A 16,651-nucleotide genomic window follows, 5' to 3' on the forward strand; every position below is an offset into this window, starting at 1 on the left:
GATAGCACCAAGCACAGTTTAAATATATACCATTTATTTTCAATAAAATAATAATAATAAATAAACATAAATATATATTAGATATATACACAAAAAAGAAAAAACCCTAAATTTGTTCAAAGAAGGAATATGTGTGGTCCTAGGGTGAATTTAGGATTTTTTCCAAACCAGTTACATCTATCACATTCTTCTTTTATATAGAATGGTTTTTCCAGCCTCCCCTACAGCTGGAAGTAGAATGCCCCTGGGTTCCATCCCCAGTACTGAAAAAAAAAAAGTAGAAATGTAATAGAGATGTCTGGTGCTTTTGCAGTCATGTTGTGGCTAGAACAACATCAACTTGTTCAGCATATTTCAGCAGTAGTGAAGCCAACTCGGTGAGTTCCTGGGCCTTCTGTCAGATAGATGCACAAGTACAATTAGAAAGAGACTTGCTTGAACAGAAGGGTGACATGGCACTGACCAAGCTGGTTCTCAGGACAGAGGAGACTGCTAGTTTTATTGATGTGAAAGGGCTATTAGTAAGGACCAGTTAAAGCTTTAGGGATGTAAATTGGCCTTAAGTACATTTTCAAATTGTGTGTGTGTGTGTGTGTGTGTGTGTGTGTGTGTGTGTGTGTCTTCCTATGAAGGCACTTTAACGGCTCCAGGTAATATAAGAGCCAAATACTACTTACATCTCTCATATAGATGTTGCATCCTGTCTAAACATTTCTGTCTTAAGGATGAGTTGCTAGAGTGATTAAGAGAACACATAAGTGAAAAATGGAAGAGAACACAGATCATGCCAAGGAACAAGTTAAGAGCCTTGGGATTTGTCATTTTGATGACTCCTCAACAGCTATTATCCTTCATTGTTGTTCATTATTGGAGAGTCCTGGCAAGAGTAGGCTGGTCTTAACAATACACCTGAGTTGCTTTTTGTTATTTCAATTTTTGTTCTTGTTTTTTGTACTAGACACTGAACCCAGGGACACGTTACATATGAGCTACACCCCTGCCTTATTTTTTTAAACAGGAACTCACTATGTTGTGGAAGGCCTTGCTAAATCCCTGAGCCTGGCTGAGAACCTGGAGTCGTCTTGTCTTAGGCTCCCAAATACTGGGATCACAGGTGTGTGCAACCATGCCCAACTACACCTGAGTTTTTGAGACTAACGACTATATGAAACTTAGTGACTGATGGGTAAGAAAAGGCACATGCCATGTTTCGTTTGTTGCTGTGTGTGTGTGTGTGTGTGTGTGTGTGTGTGTGTGTGTGTGGTGCTGGGGACTAAATTCAGGGACGTTCTACCTGCAAGCTGCACCTCTTACCCTATTTTTTTTTGTTTTGAAACAGCATCTCACTAATTTGTGGAGGGCCTCACTAAGATACTGAGGCTATCCTCAAACCTGTGATTCTCCCCTCTCAGAATGATAAGCGTATGTCACCATACCTGAATATACCTGATTTTTGAGACTAAGACTGTTTGAAAGTGACTGAGGGTTAGGAAACACATGTGTCATGTTCTTAACAGCCAATAAGTCATGGGCTACAGCAGGAGAACAGGGAAAAACAGAACATCAAGTTGGAATAGGTAAAGAGTTATGAGTTAAGGCCCAGGAGTGGTTTTCCCTTTGTCCCTGTGATGATCCCAGATTGTCTCAGGAGCATGAAACCCTTGATGGCCTTATAAAATCTCTAAGCAGTAGAATCACCACAAATGTACTTCCAGACTTCTCATTACAAGGAAGAAAGATGGTGAGATTCTGTGAACGTTGCCTCTAAACTTTAGCTGAAGCTGATTTGAAAGTAGGTTTTGAAAATACTAATGCCCTGGCACCATGCCCAGAATTTCTGATTTCATTAGTATATTTTGTGGTGGCTTTGGTGATTATTTAATTTTCTTTTATAAATTCTGTTAAGCAGTTATAAGTTATAATATTATGAAAAATTATAGATCACACCTCATTTCAACAATTACAAACTCTTGGTCAATCTTAATTTACTTACACCCACTAAAGTTCCCTAATCTACCAGGTTAACTTTGGGCAAATCCCAAACATCATGCAGGTTAATCTGTACATACCACAAACTATATTTCTTAGAAGAAAAGATACCCTTAAATATATTACTGTAAAAGCTGGGCATGTTAGCACATGCCTGTAATCCCAATACTTGGGATGCCGAGACAGGAGTACTGTAGGTACAAGGCCAGCCTCAGCAACTTACTGAGACTCTGTTTCAAAATAAAAAAAAGAAAGGACTCCAGGTGTAGCTCAGAGGTAGAATGTTCCTGGGTTCAATCCCAATTGCCCCCAACACCTAAATATATAAGATACCATTATCAGGGCCCAAACAGTACTGAATGAGTCCTTAATATGGTCAGGATTCATTCTCAGGAAGTTTCCCCATTGTCTCATAAATACTGTGTTTTTCACCAAGTCTAGATTCTGCCTTGTCTCCTGCCTTGCAGTTGGTGGATGGGCCTGTTGATCCTCTGGAAAATCCCCTCCCCCTCTCTTCCCAGTGAGAAAGGAGTCCATTATTGTGCAGTCTCCCACAGGCGGGGCTTGCCCATTGCTGCTCCTTGGCAGCCCTTAGCACAACCCTGGTGCCTGTCTTCTCTGTGGACTGGGAGATGGACCCAGGGTCTTTACCGCTCTCTGGCTGGGTATCTCAGCAGACTCCTCAGAGGCAGTGGGGCAGGCAGGAGTTGTTGCGGGCCGTACTGTGTGGCTGACTCTGCTGTGTACAGGGAGCACATGTGGGTGGCCCGTTGTCTATAGCGCCTGTGCCTCTGAGTCTCAAACTTGAGATGTTTTAACTTGGCTAGTCAGATGCTGTTCTCCACCGACAGAAGCCTGCCCTCGTCCTCTATTTGGCCTTTGAGTGCTGTACACAGGATAATGTTTTCAACTTGCCTCTGTGTACCTAATTTCTACACAATGGATTAATTCTCTTCCATTTAAAATTGTTGGTGACTTTTTTATAAAAATGATGACAAATAAAATTGTGTCTTGTGTACACATACATATGTTTATATTTATATATATATATGAATCGAGGAATGGGTACGTGAAGCTAGTTAATGCATGCATTATCTCACACACTTATCTTTTATATATTTTTATTGGTGCGATGTAGATGCACCAGTCTACTTGTGCATGATGCATTCATCATAGTGAGTTTCAAAGTAACAGTCAATATGGAGATGAGTATCCAAAGACTAGGAAGGGAACCACCATATTACCCAGCTCCACCACTCCTCCTCAGTATCTTCCCAAAAGAATTACAGTCAGAACACAGTAGTGAGGCACGCATACCCATGTTTATAGCAGTGCCATTCCCAAGAGCTGAATGAGGGACCCAACCCAGGTGTCCATCAGCAGATGGATGGATAAGCAACATGTGGTATTTACATGCAATGGAACTTTATTCAGGCATAAAGAAGAACATGTTTGCCTTTTTTATTTTATTTGGAAACAGGATCTCACTAAGTTGCTGAGAGCCTCACTAAGTAGCTGAGGCTGGCTTCGAACCTGTGCGATCCTCCTGTCTCAGCCTCCCAAGCACGGGGATTACAAGTGTGCGCCACCACGCCGGGCTCGTGTTTGCCTTTTTTATGGAGAAAACACTTCAAATCTACTCTTGTGGCAATTTTGAAGTCCTAGAACCACATAGTGATAGAAAGGAGGTGTTTTTCCTGTTATGACACCTGATATCTAATTTTTGTTTTTTGCCATACTGGGGATAGAAGCCAGAGGCATTCTACCTCCAAACTACACTTCCAGACCCTTTTTTTTTTTTTTTTTTTTTGCAGGACTGGGGATGGAACCCAGAGGCATTCTACCTCAGAGCCATACCCCCAACCCTATGTTTTGTTCTTTATTTTTTTGATGCAGGGTCTCACTAAGTTGCAAAGGTTCTCAGTAAGTAGCTGAGGCTGGCCATGGACCAGCCTTCCAAATGCTGGGATTACAAGCATGTGCCACCATGTCTGGCTTCCAGCCCTATTTTTTATTCTATATTTTGAAACAAGGCCTCACTAAGTTGCAGAGGGACTCACTAAGAGCTCAGGCTGTCCATGAACCTGTGATCCTCTAGGATTACAAATTCTGGGAATACAAGCATGTGCCTCCACACCTGGCTATCCAATGGGTTTAAATGCATGTTTGTTATTTTTCTTATTGAAAAGCACATCTTCCCTCCATGGTTCAAACTCCCCAACTACTCTGCCCCCTGGAGCTCAGGAGCAACCACAGAGAAGGTGCTCTCATCTCTGTTATTTTATTTTATTTTATTTTATTTTATTTTATTTTATTTTATTTGTACTGGGAATGGAACCCAGGCGCTTTCTACCTCTAGGATATACCGCTAGATCTATTTTTTATACTTTATTTGGAAACAGGATATCACTAAGTTGCTGAGACGCTCACTTAGTAGCTGAGATTGTCTTCTAACCTGCACAATTCTCCTGTCTCAGCTTCCCAAGTACTGGATTACAAGTGTGCTCCTGGCTCCTATTTTATTTTTTATTTTGAAACAGGATCTGGCTAATTTGCTGAGTCTGGTCTTGAACCTGAGCTCTTTCTGTCTCAGCCTCTCAACTACTGACATTACAGGCATACAACACCATGCCTGGCTCCATTTTTGCATTTTTAACATCGGGCTAAGAGCTTGCCTTCCTGTACTGTGATGAAATTAACTTGACACAATATAGTTAGCACATTGTGAAGCGTGCAAATTCCAGGATGTGTAAAACATTTATACCCATGATTACTTGAATATAGGCTGTCACATAAGATGTGTTGCTTAGATATAGGGGAATTAAGGAATTCCTTGTATTTATCTTATTACTTTAAGTAAATGGAGCAATACTTGTTCAGGTTTTGCCCAGATGTACGCAGGGATTGAAATATTATCACATTGACCATCATGAATACTTTTCATGTTTTCTTTCTTACTTTCTTTTCTTTCTTTCTTTCTCTCTTTTGTGACTCAGGGCATTCTATCTCTGAGATAAGACCCCAGGCCAAATGCCTGAGGTTGGCCTCAAACCTGTAACCCTCCTATCTTCAGCCTCCCAAGTACTAGGATTACAGGTGTGTGCCACTATGCCTGATCAGCTTCTCCTTCACCTTTTAATATTCAAATTAGACTTCTTGGATGGGTGACTCCAGGGTTTGGGTATCAAGAAATTCGACACTTGTTGAGAATAATTCACCAAGTTGTATTGTAGCAACTCTTGGTACTGGTAGGAAATGAAAAAGGCTGAGTGACTAACAATCCCGTTTGGGAAGCTCTTCATATTCTCTATGTTAACTGTGTAGGAATTAGTCCATTAATACTATAATAAAGTACCTTAGATTAAGTGACTCATACATAACTAAAAGTTGTCGCATTTCTAGAGGCTGAAAGTCCAAGCTCAACTTCAGGAACGTTCAGTATCTGCTCCTAAGATGGTGATTGGTACTTTTTCCTCCAGAGGGGCAGAATGCTTTGTCTTCACGTGGCAGGTGACAGAAGGACAAGAGAGGCTTTAATGCTGTGTGAAATCTCTTTAATAAGGGTCTTAATCTTCTCATGAAGAAGGAGCCCTCATAACCTAATCACCTCTTAAAGGTCCCACTCACTCTTAAGTAGAACATGGTGGCGCACACCTGTAGTCCCAGTACTTGGGAAACTGAGAATAAGACTGAGGATCACAGGTTCAAAGCTAGCCTCACTAACACAGTGAGGCCATCTGCAACTTAGTGAAACTCTGTTCAAAATAAATAAATAGCCTGGCATAGTGGCCACTTGTAATCCCCATGCTTGGGAGGCTGAGACAGGAGGATCACACAGGTTCGAAGCCACCCTCAGCTACATAGTGAGGCTCTCAGCAATTTGGTGAGACATTGTTTCCAAATAAAGTATAAAATAGGTCTGGGAGTGTAGCTCAGAAGTAGAATGCCCCTGGGTTCAATCCCCAGTACCCCCCAAAATAGAATCCTATAGCATACTTGTGAATATATTTCTACATCCCAGATAAGGAAACTGAGGCACAAGTGATTAAGAAAATTAAACAAAGGAAAAAGAGAAATAGAAGGATTTGCCTCTGAGCCTTAGCTGGGTGATACTTGTCCAAGTCTGTGTTTGGTCGATGTTAACAGAATGTGCTCTATGTTAATTAGCACAGGAATTAACATGAAATTAACATGGAGAATTACAGGTTTATAAATTCTTCCCTTCTAGGACCTACAGGAAAAAGATCTATTTCCAGCCTCTCTGAATGATTACCACACTCATGCAGCTGAATTGTCTCCAATAGGTAGCTGTCACCTCGGCCACAGCTGGGAGCAAGGGAGTCAGGAAGCGCTCACTGCAGCTGTTGTTTGTAGGTGTCAAGTGATTCTGTTGCCATCTTGGAAACAGGAAACTCCACCAGAACTGTTGGCTCAGGAGATTTTCCACTCCCCTCCCCCACCGCTGGATCTTCACTCCTAATCCTGTCTGCCTTACTGCAGGTCTCTAGATTCAGATTGCTTCTAAGTGAAATCTGGCCAGGGCAGCAGATTGACAGGGGGAAAATGTGCTAGGAACCCTTCCCATCAAAAACTTGAAGAACCCGGGCATGGTGGCGCAGGCTCGTAATCCCAGCATTTGGGAGGCTGAGAAAGGAAGATCGATGTTCATGGACAGCCTCAGCTACTGAGTGAGGCCCTTTGCAATTCAGTGAGATCCGGTTTCAAAATAAAGAATAAAAATAGGGCAGGGGGTGCGGCTTGGAGGTAGAATGCATCTGGGTTCCATCCCCAGAACCACACACACAAAAAAAAATCTTGAAGAAATAGAGACTTAAGCTTCCCAGCCTTCTCAGTACAGAGAGACTGGGAAAAAATGCTGTCAGCCCTGAGTTCACTAACTCCTCAATATCATCCTAGTCTTTTGGCCCTCCTAACACCACTCTTCCTTAAGACTAGATGAAACTTGAAGTTGCTCCTGTAGGGTGCACTCAGTCAAGCACACCTGTAATCCTAGAATCTGAGAGGCTGAGACCAAAGGATCAAAAGGTGTGTGTGTGTGTGTGTGTGTGTGTGTGTGTGTGTGTGTGTGTGTTACAAGGGATTGAACCCATTCTACCTCTAAGCTATGCCCCCAGATCTATTTTTTATTTTTTATTTGGAAACAGGGTCTCAATAAGTTGTTGAGAGCCTCACTAGGTTGCTAAAGCTGATCGCAAATCTGTAATGCTCCTGTCTCTCCGCCTTTCTAGTATTGGGATTACAGGTGTGTGCCACCACGCCCAGCTAAGGATCAAAGGTTTGAGATTAGCCAGGCGTGGTGGCGCACGCTTGTAATCCCCGCCCTTGAGAGGCGGAGACAGGAGGATCACGCAGGTTCGAAGCCAGCCGTGCTGGGGTAAGAGACTCTGTTTCAAAAACAAAAATATAAAAAATAGGTCTAGGAGTGTAGCCCGAAGGTAGAAGGGCTTCCAGGAACCCCAGTACCACCAAAAAAAAAAAAAAGGTTTGAGATTAGTATGTGGTAACTAAGAGAGACCCTGTTTCTAAATAAATAAATAAATAAATAAATAAATAAATAAATAAATAGACTGGGTATAGCTCAGAGGTAAACTGTCCCTGGGCTCCATCCCCAGTACTGATAAAGCACCCACAAAAACAGCAACAACAAAAGAGCTCTGCTCATACCTCAGGTTACCCAATGATGCTAGGTATAAGGAGAAAAAAGGGAAATCCCAAAACTTAGGAGTATTAAATACTCCAGGTTAAAATTCTTTTGTCTAATTGGGGTTGATGTTGTTTGATACTGGGGATTTAACCAGGTACTCTACTACTAAGCTATATGACTGGCCCTATTGATTCCTTTTTTTTTTGTAAGACAAGGTCTCCCTAATTTTCACAGGCTGACCTTGAATAGGCAATCCTCCTGCCTCCGCCTCCCAAGTAGCCAGCCAGCATTATGAGCATGCACATTGTGCTGGGCTTAATTGCAATTATTTTCAAAGATGCTTTTATTAATTTCAAGTCAGCCATATTCCCAATACTCCATGGGTCTATTCTAAATCTTTCCCCATACCTTGTTACCTTGTTTTGTTTTTCTCACTACAATCTTCCCCCACAATTTTTGCAATATTACCTCCAAGTCCTCAAGGAAGAATGCTGTTCAATTAGTCTCTCTCTCTCTCTCTCTCTCTCTCTCTCTCTCTCTCTCTCTCTCTCTCTCTCTCCATCTCCATCTCTATCCCTCTCTCTCTCTGGAGTACTGGGGATGGAACCCAGGAGCACTCTACCTCCAAGCTACACTCCCAGACCTATATTTTTATTCTTTATTTGGAAATAGGGTCTCACTGAGTTGCAAAGGGCCTCTCTAAGTAGTAGCTGAGGCTGTATGGGAACCGCATTCCTCCTGTCTCAGCCTTCCAAACGCTGGGATTAAACGCACGGGCCATCATGTCTGGCTAGACTTTCTCTTTTAAATTCATTCTTATCTTTATTTTCTCCAGATAATCTATAATTTACTCTCTTCTCCCATTTGTGATTTAACCCCCCAAACTCTCTCCATTCCTTTATTTGTATATAGTAGATTCTAACCAATCCGTTTGCTCTTAGAGTCCCAAAGTCTGGGAACCCGAGTCCACTGCTTACCCAAGTAATTCACGCAGCATCTCTAAATATTATTTCCTCATCTGGAAAATACAGTGATAAGGTCACATTCTTCATAGGGTGATAAGGAAAGTTAAGTGAGAGAATCCATATAAAATAATTGAGATTTGACTTGTGCCTGGAAAGCACTCAATAAAAGAAACTTGTCAGATAGATACAGTTAATCTATGAAATATGGGCAGAGAATAAGGAAAGCTTATGCAGAAAAATATTCTGTTTTCTGTAATCATGCTGATGGTTGTAATAGAGACTAGTATACATGTAGGTTGGATAAGCCAAATGAGTATTTTTTTAATTCCATCATCCTCTGTTATTAAGAACCATGATTCCGCCGGGCGTGGCGGTGCACGCTTGTAATCTCTGCACTTGGGAGGCAGAGACCGGAGGATTGTGCAGATTCAAAGTGCTGGCTTAAGAGACCCTGTTTCCAAAAATTAAAAAAATGTATATAATAGGTCTGGGAGTGTAGCCCAGAGGTAGAAGGGCTTTCAAGAACCCCAGTACCACCAAAAAAAAAAAAAAAACATGATTCCTGATTGGCTGGAAATGTATAAAATTGACCTCTAATCTTCTCATATGAGATAAGAAATGATCTATTAAGGACTAGTGTCGTAGTTTCAAAAGCATTCAAACCCCAACATGAAAAAGTATCTACTGACCAATGATCATCAATAAGTATACAGTAAGTGGAATTTCTTAAAACATATCATAACTGCCCCTTTAAATATCCTTATTTAGCTGGGTGTGGTGATTCACTCCTGTAATCTCTGTACTTGGGACAGAAGGATCTCAGGTTTGAGACCAGTCTCAGCAATTTTGTGAGACTCGCAGCAAACTGGTAAGGCTTTGTTTCAAAACAAAAAAATAAAAAGGACTTGGAGGTATAGCTCAGAGGTAGAATAACCCTGGGTTCAGTTCCCAATATGAGAAAGAAAATTATCCTCATCTGTCATCTGCAAAATATTATAGGCAACTAAATCATTATTTTGAAAACTCCTAGGTAAAGGGAAAGACATATAACCTTTTGAGACTTTCCTTTAAATTTATATCACAACATATTTGATGGAGGGAAATTTGCTAGAGCAATTTTCTAGTTAATAAAGGGAAAAGTACCGAAGTACATTATCACAATTTTGCAAGCTCTAATGATGCTTCTACGCAATTGTCACTGATTACTGCTACCTGTGAAAAGAGGCACAACCTGGCCTAATGTGCCTTTTGATGGAAATAATCAAAACTCCCCTTGAAATGTTCTTTTCAAAAATTATGTCTGAATCTGGTTAGGCTCAAAAATCTAATTATTGATATACAGAAAATACAGGGGAAAAAACAAGTGGAAAACATGTAGACACAGTCAGCAATGTTGAGAAAGCAAACAATTCTATCTATAGGTGTCATTCATTCATTTTCCTCAGTGAATAAATGACATGAAAAAAGGGAGGATAAATTGGGGACCTATAGATTAAGAAAAACTTAAAAGAAATTGGGACATAGGAGGAACTCCAGACAAAGGAGGAGAAACCTTAGTGGAATGGAGGGGACCAAACCAAGGGAGATAGGGGGGAGACTTGAGACTTCAATGGACATAATGTATATATACACACTTAATGACATTACTGTGTTGAGGATGGCAAGGAGGGGAGGGAGACAGAGTGGGGTGGGAACTGGGAAAGGGATCAATGAAGACTGGGTGCATGTATGCCTCTATCACCCTGAACTGCATCAAGATGTATGGTTACAATGCACCAATAAAAAAAAAGGTATCAAAAAAGCTAGTAAAGGCTGGGAGCACAGTTCAGTGGTAGAACACATTCTTAGTATGCACAAAGCCCTGAATTCCATCCTCAAAAACGAAAGAAAGAACAAATGAAAAAAAGAAAGAAAGGAAGGAAGGAAGAAAGAAAGAAGAAAAAGGGGGAGAAAGCTAGGCAAAATTGAACTGTAGTGCTTAAGTATATACATCTGTGTGATAACAAATGTATGGAAAAGCATATAGGTGATCAGCATAAATATCTAGGTGGCAGTTACAGTCACCAGTAGAGGATATAGGTTGTGACTGAATAGGACACAGGAGGGTCTTCTGGGTTGGCTGGCAGATTTCTATTTTTTTACTTGAATGGTGGAGATGGGAATGTTTCTCTTTCATAAGTCAATAAGTTATACATTTGTTTTATGTGAGTCTCTGCATTTGTGCTATACTTTACAATTAAAAGTTTTTAAAAAGGGAAAATTGAATTAAACTGTGGATGGATAGCACCTGCAATGTGTGTGTGTGTGTGTGTGTGTGTGCGCGCGCGCGCACGCACATGCGCGTGCACATGTATGTGTGTGTTGCTAGGGATTGAACCCAGGGGCATTCTAACTCTGAGCTACACCCCAGCCCTATTTTATTTTATTTTTATTTGGAGACAGTCACCCTCAGTTGCTGAGAGCCTTGATAAATTGCTAAGGCTGGCTTTGAACCTGTGATTCTCATATCTCAGCCTCCCAAGTCTGGGGTTACTTATAGGTATGTGCCACCACACTCAGCTCTACACATTTTTAAAAGGCCCTAGGTGAGAAAAAGTCTCGAATTTACTGCAGAACTCTTTTAAAATTCTAGGCAGAGAGAATGGAGGTGAGCACTCCATCACACACACACACACAAAAAAAAGAATTTTTGTCAAACGTCAGTTTCTCTGGATACAACCTAATAAATTGGTCAGTGTTTCCCTTTCTCTCTCTCTCTCTCTCTCTCTCTCTCTCTCTCTCTCTCTCTCTCTCTCTCTCTCCCTCCCTCCCTCCCTTCCTCCCTCCCCTCTCTCTCTCTTCTCTCTCCCTCCTGCCCTCTGTCCCTCCCTCTCCCTCTCCCTCCTCTCTGTCTCATTGGTTTATCTGTCTCCCTTTGAACCCAATAGATGATAATTTGTGAGGATATTCCCCCATTATTTCTCCTTTTAGGTTCTAAAACGGGAGCATCCTCTGTTCTTTAAGAGATACTGCCGAGTAGCAGTCATGCCAATATTTTTATGATCAACGCAGTTGACCCAGAAGAAGGAAAATAAAACTAGATCTGTCCAGCTTCTTTGTATGAATTACCTTAAGTGAATATGACCACCTAAATCTTGAGAAGTTCTCTCAGAAGTGTTTTAGAAAGTCTGTCCTAGGTGTATTCAAAGGTGTCCCGTACACTTCACCTCCCAGTTCGTTTTATTTACTATAAATGGATGTGCACATTTTCTTTATGTCACAGTAAACAAGCCATTGCTGGGGTCAAAAGGACCTTAGATAACTGAGGAGAGTGACCAGTGGAAGGGGATAAGGGAGGGAAGTGGGGAGGAGAAAATAAAGAACTGGAGAAAAAATAGTTTAAATTATGTGGTGCCTATTTATGAAAGTATCACTACCAATCTCACTATTATGTATGCGGTGGGATGGGTAATAGAGTGGAAACTAAAAGGAAACACACCAAGACTTGTGTGTATGTTTGTATGGCTTGAATCTCACTATAAGTTATAATTACAATGCATCAATAAAAGTATAAAAAAGATAAAGGGATTTTCTATCTAAAGGTTTGAGAATAAAATGAAGCTATTAAAATAGTAGCAACTCCAGACTGAAAACACAATTCTCAAGTTATGAATCAGTCACTTGGTTTTCCAATATTTTGTTTTAGTGTTGGATTTATTTAAAGTGCAAGTGTATGACTCTATCTCATACTAGCAAAATGTAGTATCCTCTGATTTTTTTGTTTGTTTGCTATAAACTAAGATAATTTACAAACAAGGTCATCTAGACTTTGGAATAAATGTTAACTCTTTCCCAGGTGATATTCTATTAATTTGGTTTATAAGAACTCTACCTCAAAGGTCATTATTGCTTTAATTAGAGTACCAGTTACAGCCTTTTGCCATCACTGCTCACCTGGGAGGGATCTAACTGGGCACTGGTTCATAAGCAAACTAGCATTGCGTAGGCTTCCAGGCTCCTAGACTGGGGCAGGAAACCCGGCGGCAAGAGGGCGTACTCTGCTGAGGTGATACGGGGTAGGTGCACCCACAATACAGTTGTGAATCCAGAGAGTGGCAGGCCAGCCATTGCTCAGGCACCTGCATATGAAGCATCTAGAAGCTCCATTGAGACAATTGTCTCAATGCAGATAGCCAAGGTGCTTAATATGAAAAGAGTAAGCTATGACCCCATCATTATTACATTGTAGAAGCAACCAGCAGAAGCTGCAGTCTTACAGAGGCCCCGTTGGGAAAGGGACATTTAAAAGGGTCTTTGGCTTTCAAATGAGTAAGTGATCTTAAGTTGCATTTTCTACCTTCAGATCCATCTTCAGGTATTTCATGGGTCCCTGCCTAGTCACTCAGTCTTTCTCCCTTCGGTTGCGGGTTTCTGGGTAATTAATTCAAGTCCTGCCTCCCATTTGCCCAACAGTTCCCATTTATATCTGGATTCTTGGGTAGAATTGAAAATCAGGTGTGCCCGTCCGAGGCTTCATCATTAGATCGAGGTCCCAATCATTCTCCCGGGTCCTGGGAACAAAAGTAAATGGAAATGATGGGGTTTTTAAACATTGTACTTTGGACTTAGCCCCTGGCTGACAGTAAGGAGGCCGAGCCTACGGATGGCAGCGAGGGGTCAATCCACCGGCGGCGTTGGGTCGGGGGTGGAGGAGTCGGAAGTGGTTGGGGTTTGGGGGAGGAGATCCGCTCACACACTGGAGGAGAGTGTTGAGCCGCCATATCTGGTGCCGCCGCCGCAGTTGCGAATACAGCATCGGCACTCGGCAGCCCCCGCGGTGCCGCTGAGGTTCGTGTCGCTCCCCCTTGGCCCCGCGCCCTCTCTGCCTTACTCTCGCTGGCGTAGCCCGTTCTATCTGGCTTGTCGCCCCCGCTCCAGCTCCTGATTCCCGCTACCTATACATCAGGTCCTGGGAGCATGGATCCGGGCAGCAGCAGCAGCAGCGACTCGGCTCCCGACTGCTGGGACCAGGTGGACATGGATGTCCCGGGGCCGGCCCCGGGCGGGGATGGGCTCCCTGCTGCCGCGGAGGCCCAGAGCGAGCATCTCAGCTCGGCCTTCGGCCGTCAGCTCAACGTCAACGCCAAACCCTTCGTGCCTAACGTTCATGCAGCGGAGTTCGTGCCGTCCTTCCTGCGGAGCTCGCTGCAGCCGCCCACCGCCCCGGCAGCCAGTGGTGGAACCTGCAGCAGCGCGGGAGACCCGCAAGGTAAAAAGCTGGGACGGGGGGCACCTGTGGAACCTTGCGCAGATGAACCCTTAGTGTCGTGCCAAGGTTCCGATTCAGCCGTTACCATGGAACTTTCAGAACGCGTTATAGAAAATGGAGAGGTGGATATGGTCCTAGATGAATCATGGGAGCACAGTAAAGAAGTAAGTGAAGCTGAGCCGGGGGGCTGTTCCTTGGCAGATTCGGGACCTCCGGAAGAAGGTAGCCAGGAGATGATGGAGGAGAAAGAGGAAACCAAAAAATCAAAAGCTGTGGCCATCCCCTCGGGTGTTCCCAAGAAAGAACACGTAAACGTGGTCTTCATTGGGCACGTAGATGCCGGCAAGTCAACCATCGGGGGACAGATCATGTTTTTGACTGGGATGGTTGACAAAAGGACACTTGAGAAATATGAGAGAGAAGCTAAGGAGAAAAACAGAGAAACTTGGTATTTGTCCTGGGCCTTAGATACGAATCAGGAAGAACGAGACAAGGGTAAAACAGTAGAAGTGGGCCGTGCCTATTTTGAAACCGAAAAGAAACATTTCACAATTTTAGATGCCCCTGGCCACAAGAGTTTTGTCCCAAACATGATCGGTGGTGCTTCTCAAGCCGATCTGGCTGTGCTGGTCATCTCTGCCAGGAAAGGAGAGTTTGAAACTGGATTCGAAAAAGGTGGACAGACCAGGGAGCATGCGATGTTGGCCAAAACGGCAGGGGTGAAATATTTAATAGTGCTCATTAATAAAATGGATGATCCCACCGTCAATTGGAGCAGCGAGAGATATGAAGAATGTAAAGAAAAACTGGTGCCCTTTTTGAAAAAAGTCGGCTTCAGTCCCAAAAAGGACATTCACTTTATGCCCTGCTCAGGACTGACCGGTGCAAATATTAAAGAGGAATCCGATTTCTGCCCTTGGTACACCGGGTTACCATTCATCCCGTACTTGGATAATTTGCCAAACTTTAACAGATCAATTGATGGACCGATTAGACTGCCGATTGTAGACAAGTATAAAGATATGGGTACTGTGGTCCTGGGCAAACTGGAATCAGGATCCATTTATAAAGGCCAGCAGCTTGTGATGATGCCTAACAAGCACAGCGTTGAAGTTCTTGGAATTCTGTCTGATGATACCGAGACTGATTTTGTCGCCCCAGGTGAAAACCTCAAAATCCGACTGAAGGGAATTGAAGAAGAAGAGATTCTTCCCGGCTTCATACTCTGCGACCCTACCAACCTTTGCCATTCTGGACGCACATTTGACGTTCAGATAGTGATCATTGAGCACAAATCTATCATCTGCCCAGGTTACAATGCGGTGCTGCACATTCATACCTGCATCGAAGAAGTCGAGATAACAGCCTTAATCTCCTTAGTAGATAAAAGATCAGGAGAAAAAAGTAAGACCCGACCCCGCTTCGTGAAGCAAGATCAAGTGTGCATTGCCCGGTTAAGGACAGCAGGAACCATCTGCCTTGAGACATTTAAAGACTTTCCCCAGATGGGTCGCTTTACTTTAAGAGATGAGGGCAAGACCATCGCCATCGGGAAAGTTCTGAAACTGGTCCCAGAGAAGGACTAAGCAGTTTTTCTCCACTCCTCTGCACGACACCATGAGGAGAATAGACTGCGAAAGTTCACCACCTTCTCTTATTCACTACCCATCAACGGACATTTTCTTCATGTTTTGCAAACAAGTTTAACAGCAAAAAATCCATGTTTGGTCAGCTTTCTCACGTTGAGATCTTGTTTATGTCACTGTTGAATAGATCTTTGAGTTTCTTCCCCCTGCACCACTCTGCTTCTATGGAAAAATCAGTAATAGCTTTGTATGTGATGTGGACGTAATTGCCTACAGCAATGAAAAATTAATGTATTTTTAATTTTTCATTTTTTCCTTTAGGACATTTAGACAACCTGTGTCCCGAGCAGACCAACCAGAGAGTGTCAGTGTGTGTGTACATGTTAAAAAAACAACTAACATGTGAATAAATATTCCATTTGAAACTCCTTTTGGTATTGGAAATGCTTTTGAATAATGGCTAAGGTTTATATGTAATACTATTCAGTTAGTTTTTTTGTTTTTTACTTCCTGGAGGGATTGAATGGTTTATTAGGCTTTAAAAAAACTGTTCACTCACTATTTTAAATGAGAGATTTACCAAAAAGTGCAAACTTACACAAAAAGAAAAATTGTAATTAAACATTAATTAAACATTAATTTAGGGCACTTCCCAATGAACTTTGCTTTTGGTGACTTCCCTACTTGTAATTTGAAAATGAAGGGCTCTAGCCATCCTACTGGTATTTCATCAGGTCCCATAATTTTGAACATGGCCAAAGTATAAATACCCAGGAATCCAAACTGTATTGGACTGGATTCCTATCTCTACTCAAGTATATTAACACACTCCTTGGTATTGTTCACTGTGAAACTTGTATGAGACATGACACAATAAAGGGGATGACTATTAAGAAGATAAAATGCTGGCAACAGGGCTGTAGGTCATTTAATAAAACACAAGGGTTAATGAGAGTCCTGACCTGGGAAATGAGACCATTTTACCCCCTTACCCTTTCATGCTTGGGGTTCTTAGGAAAGGTGAAAGGTCATTTAACCAGATTATAAGCCACTCATGGGGTCAGAGGCACTAGAAATTTCTCAGAAGAGCTGCTTGAAGAAAACATCAGTCACAGATCCTGAGGTGGCTACGTTTCCTGCCAGGAGAGCAGCCTTACACTCTGTGTAACTGTCAACAAGTGAAGAACATTCTGTCTTG

The 16,651-nt window shown here is 42.4% G+C and overlaps 1 protein-coding gene across 2 annotated transcripts in view; it reads left to right on the forward strand.

Annotated features, from left to right (window-relative positions):
- Nucleotides 1-15,453, forward strand: part of GSPT2 (G1 to S phase transition 2) — a gene marked incomplete at both ends in the record, with an annotated part of 310,245 nt that extends 294,792 nt beyond the window's left edge. Inside the window, 2 exons of one of the 2 annotated variants that reach the window (XM_080718379.1) lie at nucleotides 13,576-13,867; nucleotides 13,946-15,453. In XM_080718379.1, coding sequence (XP_080574505.1) covers nucleotides 13,576-13,867; nucleotides 13,946-15,453 — 1,800 coding nt within the window. Of the gene's footprint in view, nucleotides 1-13,564 lie in introns of those variants that run through there. The other variant, XM_080718380.1, reaches the window with a different exon arrangement.
- Nucleotides 15,454-16,651: the final 1,198 nt, after the last annotated feature.

The sequence above is a fragment of the Muscardinus avellanarius genome, assembly GCF_963383645.1.
Source record: "Muscardinus avellanarius genome assembly, chromosome: X".
NCBI classification, from domain to species: domain Eukaryota; kingdom Metazoa; phylum Chordata; class Mammalia; order Rodentia; family Gliridae; genus Muscardinus; species Muscardinus avellanarius.